Below are 23,710 nucleotides of genomic sequence, written 5' to 3'. Positions count from 1 at the left end.
AGTCTGGGCTTGGGAGTCAGAGGTCGTGGATTCTAATCCCACCTCCACCACCTGGCAGCTTTGTGACTTTGGGCGAGTCACTTCACTTCTCTGTGCCTCAGTTACCTCATCTGTAAAATGGGTATCAGACCTGTGAGCCTCAAGTGGGACAACCTAGTAACCTTGTATTTATCCTGGCACAAAGTAAGCGCTCAACAAATACCAACATTATTATTATTTAGTTATTTATTTTGATTTTTCTGTTTGTAGATACTTTTTATGTCTGTCTCCCCCATTTAAGAGTAAGCTCCTTGTGGACAGGGAGTGGGTAACTTGCTTTTCAACCCTTGACAAACACTAAGAATGCTTTGCACCAAGGAGGTTCTCAGTAAATACTACTAATTATTACCAAAACCGGATTAGGACAGCTAGCATATCAGCCAAATAGTCACTCCTTGTCTTTTCTTGTCTTACGCCATGGAGTTCTGACCCATAGTGACACCACGGACACAAAATTAGAGAAGCAGTGTGGCTCACTGGAAAGAGCCTGGAGGTCGGAGGTCATGGATTCTAATCCCAGCTCCACCACTCGTCAGCTGTGTGACTTTGGGCAAGTCACTTCACTTCTCTGTGCCTCAGTTACCTCATCTGTAAAATGGGGATTAAGACTGAGCCCCACATGAAACAACCTGATCACCTTGAATCCTCCCAGTGCTTAGAATACTGCTTTGCACATAGTAAGCGCTTAACAAATACCATCATCATCATTATTATTATCTCTCCCAGAACACCCTGCTCTCCATTTGCAATTGTTCTGGTAGCGTATTCATAGAGTTTTCATAGTAAAAATACAGAAGTGGTTTACCACTGCAGTAAACCTGAGTCTCTGCCCTCATCTCTCTCTCGTGCCCCCGCTGCCCAGCCTGGGTGAGTTTTGACTTGTAGCAGATTGACTTCCACTCACTAGCCACTGCCCAAGCTAGGAATGGAATGGATAGGTGTCTGCTGGATTCTCTCTCCCATAGCTGAGACTGGTAGAGTAGTGGAAACTCTCCAGGTGCAACCCTGAGAGGGGAAGTCACTCCTAGGACTTGTTCGCTCATATCCAGTAGGTGTAGATTCAATTGTAAAGTCACCTATTTCATCCATATGTATTCATTAAATCATTGTTCTTCACTCTTCTCTATTTGTAAATGTGTCTTTCTGTCTCCTCTGAGACCTTATAAGCTTCTTGAGGGCCGGGAATGTGTGCTTCACTTCTGCTGCATTAATTAATTAAAGAGCTTAATAGAATGCTTTGGCACAATAGATGCTCCATAAATTTCATTAATCAAACGGTTGATTTGGGCAGTGGCCAGGCTGGGGGAGGGACATCCCTGGTTCCTGACTCCTATGACTGATGTTTCCGATGCAGTTTCCCAGCAAATGTCTCCCTGGATAGTGATTCCTTCCGTGATGCTGTCTCTCCTGACTGGCAGGAACTACTTCTTGTGGGAGCAGCACAGAATAAAAGGTAATGCACACTGAGAGGGGCTTGGGACTGGGACGGAGAGGGCTGTCGGTGCACAGGGATGGGGAAGTTGGGACAGAGGGACTTGGGAAGAGTGGAGAGAGAATAGCTGTGAGTCAAGGAGTCAGAAGGGGAAGGGAAAGTGAAACAGATACATGGAACAGACCTTAACAAGAAGAGCCTTGGGGTTGGGGGGAAGACAAAGAAACGTTGACGTGTAGCTTCTCCCTGGGTCCCCCCGTATCCTTCCCCAGCCCCACAGACTGGAGCTGGTCCAGCCCTGGTCAGATCATCACGGGTAGGATCGTGGCCAGGAGGGGAAAGATGGTGGGTGGTCCGGGGCCGAGTGCGGCAGAGAAGGAGGCACTGCTCTTTTCCTGGAAGACGCCTAGCTGGAGAAGAAGCCAACTCCTCAATCAGAGCCTTCGGTTGAATGTCCTTTTCTTCCAGAAATCCTTGCTCTGCAGCTTCGTGAAGACAACTGTAAATTTCTGGGTCCGATGGAGCTAAGGAAAAGCACCCGTTACATCCATTCATTTACCAAAGAATCCCTTGAGGGAATAATGCCTTATTCCCACCCGTGCACTCTTTTCCAGTGCTTAGTGCACTCCTCCTCACACAATAAGCACCTCAAAAATCTTATTATTACTACTGCAATTTCTACTACACCTGACATCTTGCCCCTTAGGTCCCTCAGTGGCCTTGGATAACCTCCCGTCTCCAATCCCCTTGCACCAGGCAGGGTTCACTTACACCTGCCATTCATTCATTCATTCAATCATAGTTATTGAGCGCTTACTGGGTGCAGAGCACTGGACTAAGCACTTGGAATGCACAATTCGGGCAACAGATACAGTCCCTGCCCAGCAACAGGCTCACAGTCTAAAAGGGGGAGGTAGACAGTAAAACAAAATAAATCAGTAGTCAGGCATCAATACCATCAAGATAAATAGAATCATAGATATATACACATTAATGAAATAGAGTAATAAATAATATATGCAAATATATGCAAATGCTGAGGGGAGGGAAAGGAGGTAGAGCAGAGGGAGGGAGTAGGGGCAATGGGGAGGGGAGGAGGGACAGAGGGAAAGGGGGGCTCAGTCTGGGAAGGCCTCCTGGAGGAGGTGAGCTCTCAGGAGGGTTTTGAAGAGGGGAAGAGAGTCAGTTTGGAGGATGTGAGGAGGGAGGGTTTTCCAGGACAGTGGTAGGACGTGGGCCAGGGGTTGATGGTGGGACAGACGAGAATGAGGCACTGTGAGGAGATTAGCGGCAGAGGAGCAGAGTGTACGGGATGGGCTGTAGAGGAGAGAAGGGAGGTGAGGTAGGAGGGGGCAAGGCGATGGAGAGCTTTGAAGCCAAGAATGAGAAGTTTTTGCTTCATGTGAAGGCAGATAGGCAACCACTGGAGATTTTTGAGGAGGAGAGAGACATGCCCAGAGCATTTCTATACAAAGATAATCCAGGCAGCGGAGTGAAGTATAGACTGGAGTGGGGAAAGACAGAAGGATGGGAGATCAGAAAGGAGGCTGATGCAATAATCCAGTCGGGATGTTATGAGAGCTTGTACCAGCAACGTAGCAGCTTGGATGGAGAGGAAAAGGCAGATCTTGGTGATGTCCTCATCTTCCTCCTCCTCCTCCCCCTCTTCCTTCTTCTTGTCTTCCTTCTCTTTCCCCAACAGCAGAGCTCATCTTCAGCATAAACCTCTAGGAACTGGGTAGCAGTGAGGCCAGGCTGGGGGAAGGGGAGAAATGGGGACAAGATACTAAGGTCTCCTGTTTGGTCCCTGATCCCCTTAGGATGCCCCAACTTCCCAGCCCCCCTCCTCCCACCATCCCCTAGGCCTACATTAGGGACAGAGCAGAGCTTGAGTCTGGAACCAGATCCCTGGAGATAGAGGGTCGGGACAAGGCATGGATACTCTGGATGCTGGGTGGAGAGGAGAATGCTGGGTGGAGAGGAGACCGGAGTTCCAGCTGGGAAAGGGGCCATCCAGAAGGAAAGATTTCCCATCTTCCAACCCACATTCCTTCCCTCCTTCCCTCATATCCATCTCATTTCAGTTTTTTTTTTGTTGTTTTAGAGGGGATATGTTAAGTGCTTAGTATATGCCAGGCACATAGATACAAGTTAAATTGGACACAGTTCGTGTCCTACACTGGGCTCACAATCTTATTTCCCAATTTACAGATGATGTAGCCAACATGGAGAAGTTAAATGACTTGCCCAAGGTCACACAGCAGAAAGGTAACAGAGTTGGGATTAGAACCCAGGTCCTTCTGACTCCCAGGCCTGTGTTCTATCCAGTAGGCCATGTGGCTTCTGTTGTGTTTAGATGGATTCCGGAGAAGCCTCAGTGAGTCTATCCACCTCTCATTGCCCCAGCGGACCTGAGAGATATCACACCTCTTTTCCTCCATCTTGGGAAGGAGCTGAAATCCTTACTACAGATGGGGGAACCCAGGCTTGCTCTGCCTCTAGAAACCCCACCTCAACTCTCTCCCCGGAGGAAGCCCTGCAGGCCCAGAGCGGCAGCAGGTCCTCTGAGGGGAAGACAAGCTCCTCTACACAGCTCCCTCTCCCACAACCTGGTTTCTGATCTCGGGAGCAGAGGCAATGGGAACCCCCAGACCCAGGGAGGGGGAGGGGATCAGGGTCTGCAGCCCCATCCTTCAGTACTGGGGGTACCAGTGATCAGTAGGAGGGTTAATGGGGTCCATCTGTCTGATAAAATGGAGGGGGTGGAGGATGGAAGAGGTGGACAGGCTCTCACCCCTCAACTCACCCTAACCCCGCTCCTAATCTCTGTTTGGGAAAACTACAGGTAGAGCACAGTGAGTGTTTCCTCATCCTCCTCCTTGGGGAGCTGGGGAGGTTTGCTTAAGTCAGTCTCCAGTCAGAGGACAAAGAAGAACACTTGGTGGAGGGAGAGAACTAAAAGGTGTTGTGCTCCCTCATTCAGCTCCTTCCTGCCTATATCCTTTTTTAAAATGTAATTTGTTAAGTGCTTAATATATGCCAAGCACTCTTCTAAGCACTGGGGTAGATACAAGGTAATCAGTTTGGACATAATCCTTGACCTTCAAGGGGCTCACAGTCTTAATCCCCATTTAACAGAAGAGTTAGCTGAAGCACCAGAGAAGTTACGTGACTTGCTAAGTCTTCCCTGTTTCCCACCTTCATCCGCCCCCCCCAACCCAGAGAAAGAGACTCTTTTCTCCGACCCCCTCTACTACCAAGCACAGCTGTGCAGCCAACAGGCAACCTCTCGACTCATTCCCTTCCTGCCCCAGAAACTCTGATGAAGCAGCTCCTAAGGGAAAGAGGTACAGGGGCAACAGGCTCTAAGCCTTCTCTAACATTTCAGCATTTCCCAAGCTCCCCATCTTGGGGCTGTTTGCAAGGTTGTTTCTACCTTGCAAGGCAGAAGCAAGACTTGATGAGTGAAGAGAACCTAACATGTGTAAAGCACTGTACGAGGTCCTGACTGAGGGGACAACCTCTCTGCACTCTGTCTCCCAGAATCACTGTGTCCAAAAGGGAAAGTGGGAAGGGGAGATCATTTTGCCACTTGAAAGAGGCAGAGGGAAGGGAAATAAAGGAGGAGACCTGAGTTGGGAGAGAGGTTGGGGTGACTGGAAATGGAGTGGGAGAGGATCCAGCTCTTCAGCTTTTCCTTCTTCCTTCTCTCCACTGTTCTTCCATTCATACAAAGGAAATTCCCCACATGGGCTAATGGATTTTGTGGAAGTCCCCACATGATGACATTATATCATGCAGCATATGAGTCTGGAACCATCTCCCCAGCTTCACTGATTCACACACCCTGCAAGGGGCTTCCCTCATCTCCATGCTACATTCCCCACACCACTCTTCCAGCCTTGCAGAGACTGATGGGCCACCGTTTGTGCCCTCCACCTGACCTCTGCCCATCACTCCCATCATTAACCTTCACAGATCACCCAACTTCAAATTCATGAATGCTAATGGCTGGCCTGGAGAGCTGAGGGTAACTGATGGGGCTTTATCGGAGCTGTAGCTGACATGGCTCCACCCATGTTCACTCCCTCACTGCCCAGGGTTTGGGGACAGGGGAGGGGAGGACTTTACAACTTGCCCAACTAAAGCCAAGGTCTGCTTAGCCAGGTTAAATAAGTCTGCAGCTACAGAGTTCCCTTGCGTACTGCCCCAGCAACAGGCCAGAGCAGGAGGCCTCTGCTGCAGAGGGAGTGATAGTGGGAAAAGAGGTCGGTCTCCATTCAATGGTGTCTGGCATGGTTGGGGACTGCAGTGTCAGTGACAGCTTGCACAGGTGGGGGCCACATTATAGGGTGTTCAGAGGCTTCTTTAGCCCAGAGCTCCTGGTCTCCTGCCCTAGGAACTCCTGTGTTAGTACAATCCCGGTCAAAGTAGGAGGAGTTGTGTTTCCACGTGGAGAAGATTATCGGAGAAGGGACTAGGTGGACAACTATAGGAACTGAGATGTGCGTCACAAGCACCAAAATCTCTCCTCCTTCAATTTGGTCTCACTGTGACTCTGGGGTCTCAGGTAGTAAAAGAACAATTCAACTTTTCCCATGCTCCCCATCTTGTGGATGTTTGCAAAGTAAAATGCTTGAGGAGAAGCAGGACTTCATGGGTGCAAAGCACTGTAATAAAAATTATGATACTTGTTAAGCACTTACTATGTGCCAAGCACTGTTTGAAGCACAGGGGCCGGTACAAATTAATCAGGCTGGACACAGTCTCTGTTCCACATACTAAACATGTGTTGCGTGCAAAGCAATGTACTAGTCCCTTAGGAGAAGAAAATAGAAGTAAAAGACATGGTTCCTGCCCTTGAGTCTCTTAGAGTATAATGAAAGTGATGGTCCATCCTAAGTCCAGAAAGAAAAGATCATCTCTATCCATAGAACCTCCATGGCCCTCTCTCTTCCCCAGAAAAAGGTTAGATGGATCACCACTGTCCAGCAAACCCCTACACCCTCCCCGTCCACTACTAGCTCACCCATAAACCTGTCCCCTACCACAGCCTACTGAGTTTTTCTTTCCCCTTTTTAAGCCATGGCTGCCCCCGCAGAACTTCCTGTTAATACCTGTGACAGAGACCCCACCGAAAGAGATTTGGCAAGGAGGCTGAGCATCGGAGAACCAGATGCAGAACCCTGGCAGCTGGTCCTGGGAGAGTCTCATGGAGCAACCAGCCTCCGGGCCCCCCAGGACTCCACCCTGAACAAGGAGGGGGATCTCACAGTTTTCTTGGAAGATGTGAAATCCTGGGAAGTCACTGATCCTGAGAAGCAGCTGAAAAAGTTGGTGGATTTCATGCACAACCTGAATGAGCAGACGAAGAATGACAATGCCTGGTTTGACATCTGTCTCTCAGATCGGGCTGTGCAGGATTTCCTGGTGAACACAGCCACCGTTTGCAAGGACCTCCCTCCCCAGGACACCAGACTCACTCGGTCCCACCTGCGCCTCCTCCTGGACCCTCACGTCCACTCCGTGCCAAACTTCCCCCAGGCTTCCTGGCTCCTACAGTGGGTCTGCAACCCAGTGGAGATGCAACAACCACGGACCGACCCTTCTGAGTTTGCTGACTTTATCCAGATCCTAAAGGAAATCCAGAACAGTGTCCTCAGGATGGACCTTGACTCTGTGTCCCCTGCATTGATGGAGGAAGCTCAGAAACAGGCCACAGCTGCAGTGGGATCTGCACTCAGCTCCCTGCTGCAGACACTCAGAGCCACAGGCCGATCAGACATGGAGCTGCTGTTCCTGTCCATTGCAGCTGCAGCTGGCTACGTCGCAGAAAGCCAAACCTTTGGGGACCTTGTAGGGTGGGAAGAGATCAACTTCTTGTTACAGGAAATGCCAAAAGCCCATGAGACTCACCTGGCTCTCAGAAGGCAGTGTGGGCCCAAGGCGCAGGCCTTCCTGGTGCTTACAGGTCTGACCGTGACTTCTGGGCCCACAGCCCTGACCCTCCAGCAGAAAGAGAAACGTTTGAGTCTTATGAGGGAACACTTGGGACAGTCCCTGTCCACAGAGGTTGATGGTGTCATTTCCAGAGCAGGTTCTGATTGGAAATCTCTGGAGAGAAACCTGAATTCTCTCATCATGGGAGATGGTGAAGCCACAGTCCATTCTTTGCCGAATGACTTGGGGAGAAAAAAAAGGGAAAGTGTCTCTCAGGAAGAGAAACAGATGAATGACCCTACCCCCAGCAGACCCAGAGGCGAGCAGAGGGGAAGTTTTAGAGAGCAAGGAGGAATAGACAATCAGGACTTTCTGAACCTGATCCAGAGGTTGGGCCTGGACCGGTACTATCCAAGGAAGATGGGCAGAGCAGATTTCCACCTGATTTACAAAACCTCCGTGCATGACAGTCAGCCCCACACTGAAGAGGAATTACCATTTTATTTCCTGCAAAAGCTGCTGATGCTGGACTATCGGCTGAGGTATCTGGTCTGTGAGGATGATGGGAAGACAACAATGACCATGATTGAGCCCCTGAGCCCCACAGGGCATGTAAGTAACTCCTCAGACCTCCTCAGTGACTTTTTTAACATCACTGAGACTCACCTGGCTCCCTCTGACATCACTCAGACACATATTCATCCAATGGATGTTCAGATGGCTATTTTCCACTGCGCAGATGACTTCACACGACAATATATTTCAACCAAACTTTCCATTTGTCAATTTGCTCTTCCATTTTTGGTGCCCAAACCTTTTTCTTCCCAAATTGAATTCCCTCTCTGGTCTCTGCGCCAAGTCAAGAAGAGCTGGCGACAGATGGAGACATTAGGAGAGGAGAAGAGGATGAAAAATTATAATGGCAAACTGATCTGTGAAACAGCCACCCCGATCGTGTCTTTCCTGAGGGTCGGAAATTCCTTCTTCTCATCTAAGTCTCAGATCCTAAACTCACTGCTTGTTAATCAGAAACGTGACATATTTTTCCACCGTCACTGCAGGGGGAGCAGCAAAGATGTTCTCCTGATGGGAGGCGTGGTGGACATTTTTTGGTATTGTCCTGGGGGGAAGGACGATGACAGCTTTGACAATTGCATCACCTTCACCAACCTCCATGGAGACGCCAAAGAGCATGAGGCCCAGCTCAGGTTTCTGCAGGAAGTCTCTTCTGTCACCATCATCCTCTTGCTGGCTTCTGAGCAAAATGAGGGGAACAGGCAAATCATCCATGAGTTTCTGCAGTCCCCAAAACCTGTCATCTGCCTGTTTGACGACAAAGAGAAGATCGTGGGTAGTAACTGTGGCCTCAAAGTGAGAATTGGGATCAAGAACCGAAACGAAGCGGAGTTAATGGAGGAGCTGAGAGCCACAATCACACACCTCCTGGAGGTCCAGGGACAATTCCTCAGTCCTGTTAATTGTGCTGAGATTGCTCATCGGCATGGGTTCCTCATAGATGAGGACCAGAAGGAATGCAAGAAAGCTAGAATAATGGCCCAGAAACTGGTAGATCTTCTGACAAAAAAAAAATTATCAACAGTGAAGCAAGAGTTCCTGCCCCTTCAAGGAGACTTATGGCACCAGTGGTGTAAGAAGGACAGGGAACTCAGTCATCTGCATGTGAAAGGGAACAAAAACATTGAACAACACCGGAGTGAAATTGAGGCAGAAAAGCAGGAAATACGGAGGATTCAGTACAAGAATGCACTTTCCCTCAATCCTCCTATGAGATCTGTGGTTGATATTCTGCAGGCCCCATCAGGGACAAACAACAAGCTGTACTTTTTGCAATGGCTGAGCGTCTTTCTGGAGAACCTGACTGCGAGTCACCTGGATGCCCTTCAACAGAAATATGATGGATTGTGGTCCCAAGTACTAACAGAAAAGCAAAAAGAGGCAGCCAGTGACTCAGTAAAGCAGTTACAAAGTGAGTTAGAATTCATGTCCAAGGAGATAAATGACTCTAAAATTGGGATTGAACACTTCCTGAGAGAGATTGGACAGATTTATGAAGCTGTGGATAGGCATTCACCTGAAAAGGACACACTGATGTTTTCCCTTCCCCAGATTGTCGCTGATCTGATGGTTGCTGGGTATCCTGTGGAGCTCATGGATGGGGATGCTTCCTATGTGCCCCTGAAATGGGTGGCGGCTATTTTGGACAGGTTAACTGAGACCTTGGGAGACAGGAAGCTATTTGTGCTTTCTGTCCTGGGTCTCCAGAGCAGCAGGAAGTCCACACTGCTGAACACCATGTTTGGTCTGCAGTTCACTGTCAGTGCAGGGAGATGCACCCGGGGAGCCTATATGCAACTCCTCAAGGTGGAGGAGACATTCTTGGAAGAAGTGGGCTTTGACTATGTACTCATTGTGGACACCGAAGGACTCCGGGCCCCAGAGCTTGCCAATAAATCACTGAATCGTGACAACGAGCTGGCAACCTTTGTCATCGGCCTCGGTAACCTGACTATAATCAACATTTTTGGAGAGAATCCTTCTGAAATGCAGGATATCTTAGAGATCGTGGTTCAGGCCTTCCTGAGAATGAACTTAGTGAGACTTTCCCCCAGCTGTGTGTTTGTGCATCAGAATGTGGGGGAGATCATGGCCAAAGATCAGAATAAGGAAGGACGCAGGAGGTTGCAGCAGAGACTGGATGAAATGGCGGCAGCTGCCGCAGAGCAAGAACAGATCCCTGACATCACCCAGTTCAGTGATGTGATCCGGTTTGACGTGAACACCCACGTACATTATTTTGCTCACCTGTGGGAGGGGAATCCCCCCATGGCCCCACCCAACCCCAGTTACAGCCACAACATTCAGGATCTGAAAAGCTGGATTCTTACGGTGGCGAAAGGAGAATCTCAAGGCCGCATCTTGCGGCTGTCAGCCTTGAAGGACCGCATCCAGGATCTGTGGAGAGCCTTGGTAAATGAGAACTTCATTTTCAGCTTCAGGAACACTCGGGAGATTGTGGCCATGAGCAAGCTGGAGGCGAAGTATAACAGCTGGACCTGGCAGTTGAGGAGTCATATACTGACTTTGCAGAATGACCTGAACAACCAGATTCAGAATGGAAACTTAAAAGTCCTCAGTGCATGTCATTGCGAGAATTCAGTGTCAGAAAAATACGTGGCTATCCAGCAAGATCTTGAAAAGTATTTCAATGAAGATGAAGATTGTGAAATATTAATTCAGTGGAAAGCAAATTTTGGAAATAAACTGCAGATGCTTAAAGAGACACTAGTCTCAGAAACAAAAAGAAAAACTGAAGAGCTCATTACCTTTAAAATGAGTCAGAGTGAATTGGACAAGAAAAATTCAGATTATGAGAATGAGTTGCTGGACCAGAGCAGAGCGCTTGCTCTATCATTACAAGATAAAGAATTCCATGAGGAGGAACTGAGAGGGAAGTTTGATGACCTCTGGGCAAAGTGGGTGACAAAATTGTCCTCAAATCACCCTCCTGTCACAGATCCCAAAATTGACTTGGATTTGGAAAACATCCTCTGTAACTACTTTAAACAGGAGCACAATATTGTGGACAAAATCCGTAGTATTTCCAGCCAGGAAACATTTTCTATGAAGTTTTCCAAGTATGTAAAAACAAATAAAAAATATTATGTTTTAGGCCATAAATTAGAGGAGTTTGATAAAATGAATATCAATCAAACTACACAGCAAATTGAGGAAGCTGTTAATGAGATCATTGATATCAAAGAGAAGCTGAGAGCAGGCTACAGTTCCAGTTACTTCCATGAAATATTGAGAACAATAGACACAAATGTAGAGTCTGCAAATAGTAATGAAAGATATACTTTTACAAACAAGTACAAACAAGACTTGTCCCTGCAACTGTGCCATAATGCAAAAAAGAGATTCAAGAATATGCACCAGGCATTCACTACAGCAAATCATCCGGTCAACTACCTAGAAAGTAAAAAAGAGGATTTCTTCATGAGTTTTAAGATTTCCTGCCAAGGAGCCATCTCCATCAGAGATGTTGCTGATTTCTTGTGGGATAAAGTATCTTCTGCTTTGCTTAGTACAGTCTGGGACAAAGCAGCCATCGATCTCGCTGATGACATCAGGTCTAACGCTCCGGCCTTCAACGGTAACAGATCTAACCTGGAGAGATACATTCTGATCTCACTGGCGGAAGACGAAAGCTTTGATAGTTACTGTCAGTACATTCACTCTCCCAGGGACTATTTTAAAAGCTATATAAAGAAACAGGTTGAGAATTATTGCTCAATCCAGGAATGGGAAAAGCTAAAGCATTTTGTAAGATGCAGTTCTGAGAGTTTCAAGGCAGACATTCTTACAGCTATTCATGAATCAACCATTGCAACCAAAACCGGGAATGGGTCTGTGTCCATGTGGCTGGATGAATTTTGTCAACGCCTTGGGCATCGCTTAACCCTACGTAGAGGAGACCTGAAAAGCATTGAGCATCAGGAAATCAAGGACATCGAATTTCTCAAAGAGGCAGTGATCAGAGCTGTGGAAGGGCCCCGGTCTCCCACCCTGCAGACCAGTGATGTAGACTGGGCTGGCACAGTTATGGCAGAAGTGGCCCCTAAGATCCAGAAGATGCTTTCTGACCAGCTCTCCGGCTGTTGGAAACAATGTCCCTTCTGCTTGGCGATCTGTACCAACACAGTTGCTGATCATAATGGGGACCACAGCGTCCCCTTCCATCGCTCCGAGGCAGTGAATGGTTGGAGTTGGCATAAAACAGGTAATTTCTCAATAGATTTTTGTACCTCTGCAGTAGCAAGTGATAATTACTTTATGCTTAGTGATGGCCGAAGCTTCCCATACAAGACATATCGCCTGGCGGGAGGGGAGTACGCCACATGGAGTATCACTCCAGACATGGATGACAAACCCTACTGGAAATGGTTTCTGTGCCACTTCAAGGACCAGTTGGAAGAGAAGTATAATAAAAGATTCAGGGACAAAGGAGAAATCCCTCACATGTGGAGAAAAATTCACAAGGAAGAAGTGATTGCTGACCTGAAAAAACTATCAGACCTCAAGACTTTTCAGTACTAATTGCCACATTGAAATAGATCTATATATCTGAAAATGTAAATTTCAATGGATCAGTGATACATAATTTGGAAGTGAACACAGACTCCACTATTTTGTTCGATTAAGAAGCAAATAAAATCTTTACAATCATGTTGTTTGTCTATATTGTGGCAGCAACAGTCCTGATGGATCATTTAATCAGTCAGTCATATTTACTGAGTGCTTACTATGTGCAGAACACTGTAATAAGTGCTTGGGAGAGTACCATACAAGAGAATTAGCAGACACCTTCACCGATCCCATCATTTCACCTTTTGTGCTCATTCACTGCTGTGTAATTGCCGGTAACTGATCCACCCCATCCTGCTCCTTCCAGTGTTTCTCCATGCCTGCGGTTAAAGGACCCCAAATTACAATACATATATATATATATATATTTATATCAGCCTAGTGACGCCCACCTAACCTCACTTTCCAGCCACCCTGACACTGTTTAGTAAAGTCTAATATGGCAGAGACTTGGCCATGTTTGAAGGCAGATGGGAAGGAGCCATTTAAGGTTGAAAGGTAAGAGGGTAGGTGAGTGGGAGGAGGCACTTTAGGAGGTGAGAGGGGATGCCATCTTAGATATAGGTAAAGGGTATGGATTTAGAGAACAGGTGGGAGATTTCCTTTTGAGAAACATCTGCATAGGAGGAGAAAAATGAGGAGGGGTGAGAAATTAGTGGGGAGACTTTGGGAAGATGGATACTATTTAAATAATTAGGGACTAGGGAGGGAGGCAATAGGGACTTTGGGGGACTTGGGAGGATACTGAAGGCCTGGGAAAGTTGGTGGGGATGTGGGAATGGGAGTCAAGGAGGAAGGAATAGAAAAGTTGTGAGGCAGAAGAGAAAGTTGAATTAGAGGAGAACAAGGTGGGACAAACTCCTGCTCCCCAGGAGACCTGGTATCAATGTCTGTTCCCAATGAACATGTATTTTCCCTTCCCTTCTCTTCCCGCTCTCCATGCCCATTTCACCTTACCTCTGCCCACAGATACACTCACTCACACACACACACACACACACACACACACACACACCTCCCTTCCTAGCCCATAGGCTCCACTCCTCTGCCACCCACCTCCTTACTGTCCCCCATTCTCGCCTATCCCGCCGTCGATCCCTGGGCCACGTCCTCCCGCTGTCCTGGATTGCCCTCCCTCCTCACCTCCACCAAACTAATTCTCTTCCCCTTTTCATAGCCCTACTGAGAGCTCACCTCCTCCAAGAAGCCTTCCCAGACTGAGCTTCTCCTTTTCCCTCTGCTCCCTCTGCTGCCTCTCTACCCCTCCTTCACCTCCCTTCAGCTAAGCTCCCTTTTCCCCACCCTTTCCCTCTGCTCCTCCCCCCACCTTCCCCTCCCCTCAGCACTGTGCTGGTCCACTCATTTGTATATATTTTTATTACCTTATTTATTTTGTTAATGAGATGTACATCCCCTTGATTCTATTTATTGCTATTGTTTTTGTCTGTCTGTCTCCCCCGATTAGACTGTAAGCCCATCAATGGGCAGGGATTGTCTCTATCTGTTGCCGATATGTACATTCCAAGTGCTTAGTACAGTGCTCTGCACATAGTAAGCACTCGATAAATACTATTGAATGAATGAATGAATGAATTCTTGTGCTGGATACTAATTGGTCCAAAGTATCTGATGCATATCCAGAGGTTTCCAAAGATCAACCAACACTCTTGCAAGGTGGTCAATCAACTTAGTCCCACAAAGTTGGGGAGTGGCAAGGAGAAATTCCTCCTGACACTGACACTGATGCTGACACTTGGACTCAGTCAAATCCACGCTTGTTGTGGGCAGGAATGTCACAGTTGTATTGTACTTTACCAAGTACTTAGCATAGTGCTTTGCACACAATACTAAATGCTATAAATACTATTGAATGAATGAATGAATGAATGAATGAAAAGGAAGAACTGGGGGCACTAGAGAGTCATTATTTGAGAGGGGGAGAGAGAGAGAAAGGAAGAAAGAATGAAAGAAAGAAACAAAGAAGGAAAGAGGGAGGAAGGGAAGAAGGAGGGAAAGAAGGAAGGAAAGAAAGGAAAAGTAAGAAGGAAAGAGGGAGGAAGGGAGGAAGAAAAAGAAAATAAGAGAAAGGAAAATGAGAAAAAAAATAAGAAAAGGAAAAGAAGAGAAAAGAAAGGAAAATTAAAGAAAAGAAAAATAAAATAAGATGATCTTCTTGAGTGTGATCCTGGAGAGTGAGGACACAAAGAAGGGCAATTCAGAGGTGTGAGCCTGAAGCAACAGGTCGCAGGAGAAAGGTTCTCCACTGAGTAGGGAAGAAATCCTGAAGGAAGTACTCCTGAGGGATAAGGTTCCTGCTTTAGAGAAGGAGAAATGATTATGCGGATCGGATAGGTGGCAGCAGATCTACCCTGGTATTCAAAGATGCTGAGGGAGGGACTCTGAGAGGGTGAGACTAGAACAGGGAACCTAAGGAGAGAGGAAGGAGAAGGGTCAGGAAAACGTATGTACCAGGACCCTGAGAGGAAAAGAAAAAAATTCCAGGGGAAAAGGAGAAAATATTAAAAGAAAAGGGAAAGGTGTTCTGGATTGTGATTCTGTTCTACTTGGTAACAAATTAAAGCTTTGATAATACTTGCCATCCTTCCATTAAAAATCCATTTAAAGCTCAAACGACTGTGTCTACCTAGGGTGCAGACTTGGCTAGTTCTAGGGTGGTTCTGGGAGCTGGGGAAATGTACTTGCCTGGGAAGCTGAGGGAGGGGAGGGATTCCTGACTTCCCCAAGCTTCCTGCAGCCAAGCTCAGGAAGGGGACTGGTGGCTGGCTGGAGTCCGACTAATAATAATAATAAATTATTATTATTATGGTGTTTCTTAAGTGCTTAACTCTGTGCCAGGCACTATATTAAACACTGGGGTGGAAACAAGCAGATTGGGTTGGACACTCCCTGTCCTACGTGGGGCTCACAGTCTCAATCCCCATTTTATAGATGAGGTTACTGAGGCCAGGAGAAGTGAAGTGACTTGCCCAAGGTCACTCAGCAGACAAGTGGCAGAGCTAGGACTAGAACCCAGGACTAATGCACCTGACAGGTCATAGGAGGTGCAGAAATGGGGTTCACTTCACGAGGTAAAGAGCTCCAGTGCTATCTTTCCCTGGAAGAGACAAACTGGAGGACTTTAGGACTCTTCTGAGTGACATCAGAAGCTCTTTCAGCCAAGATTCAGGGATGAGAATTCCTGGAAACACCCACACTTTTTCCCCCTTTCCTCCTCCCTATTCCTCCCTTAACTTCCACCTATACCTCTCCCTCTTTTTATTCTTCCCTCCCTAATCATTCTGGGGCTGAATATTGACTAATCTAAAGTACCTGATGCATAGGAAGAGGTTTCCAGGAATCTTGCTGTACCAATATGGTAGATAAATGTCAATTATTCAATTTGTGTTCTGAAACTGATATTAGCGGGCAAATACTGACAAATACTCTATAGGAATAATGAGTTTCATTACCACTGCCCGAATCAATTCAGAACCTGTACATAGGAAATTACTCTCTCAGATCTCCTTTCCCAAGCTCCGGGACCCATGTACTGAATGTTAAGATCAGAACTCTCCCCGTCACTCTCAATCCTCAGCCCCAGGACCCCTCCCCAGTCTCCAGCTCCTATAATCATGAGCCCTCAGACCCAGGGCTGATCCCTAAAGCCTAGGACCCCACAGCACAGATCCCCACATCTCTCAGTTCTGACCTATCTCTGCTGCCCAGAGCCCTGACACAGACCTGAGTTCTCAACACTGCCCCTAGGATTCCCCTGCTCTTGCTCTCGGGTTCCCCATTAGAAGCCCTAAACAATAACCAGCTAGGAGTCCACCCATTTCTTCTCTCCATTTTCCTTCCCCCAACCCCAGGTCCCTTATTGACCCCTTTTTCTTGCCCCCACCAGCCCTTAGCTCAGCTCCCTCCCTACTGAAATTCCACAATAAACACTCCAGAAAGAAAATGGTATAGCAATCCCATGTCTTCTTATCAGTTGCCTGGACTTGTTAGATTCTGTCAACCAACTCACTGTTTCAGTCCTTCTGTCCAGCAGATTTTGCCTCCTCTTCTCCATTACATAATTAAACTTGCATCTTTCTGTTAGCCCAAGGCCATCATCCTCTGGGGCAGGAGGGGCCCATTTCTGTAACCCCTGGGTTGACACCCTCTCTGGCAGGGAGGAGGCCATTGGCCCAGCTGGGAGAATGATGAAGGTTTTATGTGGGCTAAGTGAATTAGTGAGAAGTAGCGTTGCCTAGTGTATAGAGCATAGGCCTGGGAGTCAGAGGACTTGGGTTCTAGTCCCAGCTCTGCCACTTCTCTGCTGTGTGATTTTGGACAAATCACTCAACATCTCCGTGCCTCAGATTACCTCATCAATAAAATGGGGATAAATGATGATGATGATGATGGTGATGACGCTGGTATTTGTTAAAGGCTTTCTACGGGTCAAGCACTGTTCTAAATGCTGAATGCTAAATATGATTGATTGATTTGTTATTAATAATAATGGTACTTGTTAAGTGCTTACTATGTGCCAAGTACTGGGGTAGATACAAGTTAATTAGGTTGGACAGAGTCCCAATCCCACATGGAGCTCTCAGTCTTAATCCCAGTTTACAGATGAGGTCACTGAAGCCCAGAGAAGTTAAATGATTTGCCCAAGTTCACATAGCAGACATGTGGGGAAGCTGGAATTGAAACCCAGTAAGCTTGCCATGGGCAGGAAATGTATCTGTTTATTGTTGTATTGTACTCTCCCAGGCGAATAGTACTGTTCTCCACCCACAGTAAATGCTCAGGAAATATGGTTGAATAAACGCAGGTCCTTCTGACTCCTAGGCCTGTTCTCTATCCATTAGATTATTCTGCTTCCCAGGCAGTGAGGTTAGGTGGGACACAGATTCTGCCCAATCTGATTAACTGCTATCTACCCCAGTGCTTAGTACAGTACTCGGCACTTGGTAAGCGCTTAACAAATAGCACTAAAAAAAGAGACTGTATACCATTGTTCCATAACAGTGAAGAAGCAGCATGGCTCAGTAGAAAGAGCCCAGGCTTGGGAGTCAGAGGTCATGGGTTCTAATCCTGCCTCCGCCACTTGTCAGCCGTGTGACTTTGGGCGTGCTGATTTTTAAAATCTTTCTCTCTCTCTCTCTGCTCTACCAGGTAACAGGCCGGGACCAATCAACAACTGCCACATAGAGCTTCCGAAACATCCAAGGCAGATTACCTAGCCGTAATTTTTTATATCAATTTCTGTCTCCCCCTCTAGCCTGTCAGCTCACTGTGGGCAGGGAATATCTCTCCCAACTCTGTTATATTGTACTCTCCCAAGTACTTAGTATGGTGGCCTGCACATTTTGAGTGCTCAATAATGAGGCTGATTGATTTGTATGCTTCAGTCGGTGCCTGCTTTTGTACATGAGCATGAACGTGTGTGTCTCTATGCATAGATATGTATATGAGTCTCTCGTCAATTTCTGTGGTTGTGTAGGCTTGTGTGCTTGCCTCATCTTTCAGTGGGAGAATGTTTCTGAACATCTAGATGTAAATCTATGTGTGTGTGATGGTGTTTACATAGCTGTACATATGTGCTCATCTCTCTACATTTTATGTCTATTGGGGTGGTTTGTCTGTGAGGGGCTACACCAGGATTATGTCACTGGTATCCATGCATCTGTGAGCCCCCAGGAGCATTTTGGGGATCTGGGCAAACATTCATGTTTGTGTGTTGTTTGTGTGTGTGTGAGTGTGTGAGTGTGTACCCAGGCTTATCTGTGTGCTGTGTGTCTTTTGGTGTTTTGGAGTACCTTGGTGAGCATCTGTCCATGTTATTCTGAAAATAAATGCTATCGAATAATTGTATGTGTGGGTGTGACTATGGGTTTATGTGGCCTGTTGGAAAGAACCCAGTCCTGGGAGTCAGAGGACCAGGATTGTAGTCCTGACTCTGCATCCTTGTGCCTCAGTTTCCTCATCTGTAATATGGGGATGAAATACCTACTCCCTCTCTTGCTTAAAACTGTGAGCCTGATGAGGGTCCGACATGATTATCTTGTATTTACCCCAGCACTTAATTCAGGCTTTGGCACACAAACGCTAAACAAATATCACTAATCTCATTTATTACAATTATTATTATTATTATTATGAGGTGTACCTTTGTCTGAAATGGTGATTACACACCCTCTGTTTACACAGTCAACTTCCCCGATCCCCCAGCTCTTCCTGCTTCCCTCTGGCCAACTGAGTAGCTCAACCTTCCCCGGCCTCCCCTTGTTTCCTGGTTCTTCGTCCCCACTGGGGATTGAAGTTTCTCTGGCTTCCCTTCCCCTCCCACCAACTCCTCCAGCCTGTCCTTCCGGCCCAATATATCTGTAACTTGTTGTAGGCAGTGTTGTGCCCCGGCTATGACCTGCCGTAGTCTCAAGGCCAAGTCACGTGCACTGCTGCACCTTGGTCATTATGTTATGCGCCCTGGGCATGCGTAGACCAGGCAGGTGAGCACTTTATATAAGCTGTTTTGCTTTTTAGTGACATCATGCAGCATATAAAGGGGCAGTCCCAGCTAGGCGGGGGTGTGGTGTGTCTCCTGTGCCCACCCAGGGCTGTCCCGTAAGTAACTTCCCCAAATAAACTACTTACATATAACTAACTCAGCCTGACTGGCGTTGTCTGCTTCCTTTTCCAGAATTACTAGATCGTCCCATTATGGCGGGACTGGACAACTCGACGGCATTGGCCGGTACAACTGGTGTAGTCAGCAGGATTCCGAAACAGGAAGCATGGGGAAAGGGACATTGCCAGAGGAAACCCTGGAATGGTCGTCTACTTCTATGTGGATGGAGGCAGTCCAACTGATTGATGGGTGGAGCCCTCCACGGGAGTATGGGGAGGGCCCCAAGAACCCAGCGGGGCTAGTAAAACTCCTGACAGAGGCAGTGGGGATGGCCCCATCGAAGGAATGTTGCCAAGGGGCTGTGGCCATGGCCTGGCTCCTCTTGTGGGCTGTCACACAAATGCAAGCAGAGGCACTAGAAAGTGAAATAGCACAGACGAGACAAATTAGCTCAGGAATGGGATGTGTGTACGACTACCACCCTGCTAGCCTCCAGGTTATTGGAAAGGCTGGAGGAGCAGGGGAGAAAACTAGGGAACTTAGCATGTAGGTTTGTGCAGTTAGGGGGCCACAGGATGCCCCCCCGATGGGTGCGCACGATTATTGTGCACCAGTGTGGGATGCAAAGACCTGGAACCCTTGGGAGGAGGAAGATAAGGTGAGAGAACTGAGTTGGATGGCCGACCCTGCACTGGTCTGTGCCCACCGAGGGCACGCCCCATCGTGACACGAAAGTTTGAGGGACAGGGCGTTGTTGACGATGGAGGAGGGAATTGAAATGGCACAGAGGAGAATGTGACTGCTAGGGATTACTCCCTGGCAGAGCTGATAAAGCTTGCCTCTTGGTTCCAACAGAAGGGGCGAGAGACTCTAGCAGCTTGGCTAGTGAATGCGCCTACCGGATTCTGGGGCAGATCTAGGTGAGGTGGAGCAGACTGGGGGAGAGCTGGGATGGCCCCATCCGCGGGAGAGACCGACAGGCCCCAGGACCTACCCCGACGCGGGAGCCGGGGGTGGGGAGAAGCGTGAAGGTCAGTCCTGGACAGATGTGGATCGATCCCTTTCATGCAGGAACCCCACAAGAAAGGATTGATCAACAACTTAATGTAGTCATAGTGAGCTAGTCAAAATGGCTACGACTGCTTTGGCAAGCGTAGATTCAGCCCTGCCGCTGGCTCCTCCCCGCCCTTGTGATGGTAGAAGAAGTGAAGGTGACGGAGGAGGGCCGGTTCTCATCCCAGCCCCTCCCTTGGGGGGTGGACCTATGGTTTTCCCTAAGTGTGGGCTCTGGCAGGAGACCTGAGGCCCCCTGCAGAGATGGTGATTTACTGGTTCCACACCACTAAGCAGCGGGTCCTAGCCGTGAAGGACACCGGGGCAGAATGTACCTTAATCCATGGTGATGTGTCTTGTTTTCCCTGGATCTGGAACAACAATACTAATAATAATGTTGGTATTTGTTAAGCGCTTACTATGTGCAGAGCACTGTTCTAAGCGCTGGGGTAGACACAGGGGAATCAGGTTGTCCCACGTGGGGCTCACAGTCTTAATCCCCATTTTACAGATGAGGGAACTGAGGCCCAGAGAAGTGAAGTGACTCGCCCACAGTCACACAGCTGACAAGTGGCAGAGCTGGGATTCGAACTCTTTCCACTGCGCCACGCTGCTTCTCTAACCCCTTAGACCCTGGCTCTCAGGACCAGTTTGCCTTCACGTAGGAAGGGAGGCAATGGATTTTCCCAGTTCTTTCCCAAGGATATGTCCATAGCCCCACCATTTGCCATAATTTGGTGGCCAGAGATTTGGAAAGATTCCCATTCCTTAGTGATGTGCTCTGGGTGTGTTATATTGTTGATGTCATGCTAACTGCGGACAGCACTTCTGTGTTTACAGGATGTATTGAGCTCCCTCTTGGCACACCTACAAACTAGAGGATGAGCGGTAAACTCCGACGTGATCCAGGGGCCCAGTACACAGGTCAAGTTTTTGGGGGTTGTCCCGTCAGGGAAGATGTGGGTAATACCACGGATTGTCATTGATAAGATACAGAAATACCCAGTCCCAACCATCATCAAGGAGGTATAAACATTTGGGCCTAGTGGAATACTGGTGGGGCTTTGTCCCTCATCTAGCATGAAGCTCTGGTAAAGAGGGGAGCTCAGTGAGACTGGGGACCTGCTCAGCAGCAGACATTTGGAAAGGTTAAGGTCCTGGTAGCGCAGGTAGAGTCTCTAGGCACCTGCATACCCAGGGCCCCATTCTTTCTGAACATCCATGTCGATGATACTGGCATGGGATGGACCTTATGTCAGTCTGGGCTGGATGACCGTATTCCTTTAGGGTTCTGGTCAAAGGGATGGAAGGGGGCAGAGGAACAATATACCACTATTGAGAGCAGTTATATGCTGTATATCTGGCCCTACAACCTGTAGCTTCCTCCACTGGGCGAGTACCATGGCCTCTGCAATGAACCAGTCAGATTGCTGGGTGTGTGCCCACCTGCTGGTGTCCAGCACATGGGGCCTTCCGTGGTGGGTGTCTTCCCCTGTGTGGGACTGATTGGAGAGCTCTACAAGCTTGGGACAACACTATTGCCAGCCTGTGGATGATGGAAGACCAGAGACCTGGACACAATAGCACCTTTAACAGCAACAGACCAGCTCTGAAGCACGACTCATCTTCCCTCCCAAACCCGGTCCTCTCCCAGACTTCTCTATCACCGTGGATGGCACAGCCATCCTTCCCGTCTCTCAGGCCCGTGATCTCGGTGTCATCCTCGACTCGTCTCTCTCGTTCACCCCACGCATCCTATCCATTACCGAGACCTGCCGGTTTCACCTTTACAATATCGCCAAGATCCGCCCTTTCCTCTCCACCCAAACGGCTACCTTACTGCTACGGGCTCTCGTTATATCCCGGCTAGACTACTGTGTCAGCCTTCTCTCTGACCTCCCTTCCTCCTCTCTCGCCCCGCTCCAGTCTATTCTTCACTCCGCTGCCCGGCTCATCTTTCTGCAGAAAAGATCTGGGCATGTCACTCCCCTTCTTAAACAACTCCAGTGGTTACCTATCAACCTCCGCTCCAAACAAAAACTCCTCACTCTAGGCTTCAAGGCTCTACATCACCTTGCTCCTTCCTACCTCTCCTCCCTTCTCTCCTTCTACCGCCCACCCCGCACGCTCCGCTCCTCTGCCGCCCACCTCCTCATCGTCCCTCGGTCTCGCCTATCCCGCCGTTGACCCCTGGGCCATGTCCTCCCGCGGTCCCGGAACGCCCTCCCTCCTCACCTCCACCAAACTGATTCTCTTCCCCTCTTCAAAACCCTACTTAAAACTCACCTCCTCCAAAAGGCCTTCCCAGACTGAGCTCCTTTTCTCCCTCTACTCCCTCTACCACCCCCCCTTCACCTCTCCGCAACTAAACCCTCTTTTCCCCCCTTTCCCTCTGCTCCTCCCCCTCTTCCTTCCCATCCCCTCAGCACTGTACTCGTCCGCTTAACTGTATATATTTTCATTACCCTGTTTATTTTGTTAATGAAATGTACATCGCCTTGATTCTATTTAGTTGCCATTGTTTTTACGAGATGTTCTTCCCCTCGACTCTATTTATTGCCATTGTTCTTGTCTGTCCGTCTCCCACGATTAGACTGTAAGCCCGTCAAACAGCAGGGACTGTCTCTATCTGTTGCCGACTTGTTCATTCCAAGCACTTAGTACAGTGCTCTGCACATAGTAAGTGCTCAATAAATACTATTGAATGAATATTGAATGACTGCGGGCCTGGGACTTGTTCAGGTGTGGGTCATGGCAGAGTCTGAGCAGCTAGCCGTTTCTGCCACAGTGTGTTGGGAATGACACGAGAACCCAGCACAGTGTATAATTATGGCTGGGTCACCCCATTGTCCCATGCCTCCCCTTCAGGTGGATTAGACTCCCCAGGCATTGTATAATCAATCCGGCAAATGAAAGGGACACACTGGCCTGGCTCGAAGAACGGGTCCGAGATGACCCTAGTCCACTTGGCCCCGAAAGGGACACAGTGGAGCTGTGGGCCTAATCTGTAGTTGTGGCTACCCGCATTGTGAATGGGCCTATGCACCTTGGAGTATGTTTTCGCTCACTGACATGTATACAGGCGTCTGTTGGCTGCAGTTTGAATCTGCCCCTTGTATGGGCTAGTTGGACCAGGAAGGCATTCCATTGGTAAAACCACCTCCAAATGTGTTCACTCCTGGGGTAGGCCTAGAACAAGTAATGATGCAAGTAGAAGCTTTAAAAGCCTTTACACAAGCTGCTATGAATCATAGTTATCCCTATTTAATGTCAAGAAGGAACAAATGTGATGGGTGATGTTACAGAACCGCATGACCTTTGACATCCCAACCACTGCCCAAGGGAGGATGTGAGCACATGTTGTGTCTACACCCCAGATGAGGAAGGCAATGTGACCCAATATTGAGAACACATGTGCCAGAAGATTGAACACCTCTCTTCTCCCCTAGATAGTATTGATG

At 48.1% G+C, this 23,710-nt stretch overlaps 1 protein-coding gene and 1 non-coding gene across 4 annotated transcripts in view; one reads left to right on the top strand and one right to left on the bottom strand.

Annotated features, from left to right (window-relative positions):
- The window catches only part of LOC100091267 (interferon-induced very large GTPase 1-like), a 34,815-nt gene extending 22,157 nt beyond the window's left edge, over positions 1 to 12,658 (top strand). For all 3 annotated transcript variants that reach the window (XM_029057828.1, XM_029057826.1, XM_029057827.1), the window contains exons 5-6: positions 1,394 to 1,492; positions 6,555 to 12,658. In XM_029057828.1, the coding sequence (XP_028913661.1) occupies positions 1,394 to 1,492; positions 6,555 to 12,529 (6,074 nt within the window). In that variant the 3' untranslated portion in view covers positions 12,530 to 12,658. The remainder of the gene's footprint in view (positions 1 to 1,393; positions 1,493 to 6,554) is intronic.
- Positions 917 to 1,054, bottom strand: LOC114809597. The gene has a single exon (XR_003757372.1). It is a non-coding gene; the product is annotated as a small nucleolar RNA SNORA7 (small nucleolar RNA).
- Positions 12,659 to 23,710: the final 11,052 nt, after the last annotated feature.

The sequence above is a fragment of the Ornithorhynchus anatinus genome, chromosome 2 (assembly GCF_004115215.2).
Source record: "Ornithorhynchus anatinus isolate Pmale09 chromosome 2, mOrnAna1.pri.v4, whole genome shotgun sequence".
Lineage (NCBI taxonomy): Eukaryota > Metazoa > Chordata > Mammalia > Monotremata > Ornithorhynchidae > Ornithorhynchus > Ornithorhynchus anatinus.
The sequence above is the reverse complement of the archived record's forward strand: the minus strand, read 5'-3'. Positions and strand labels throughout refer to the sequence as shown.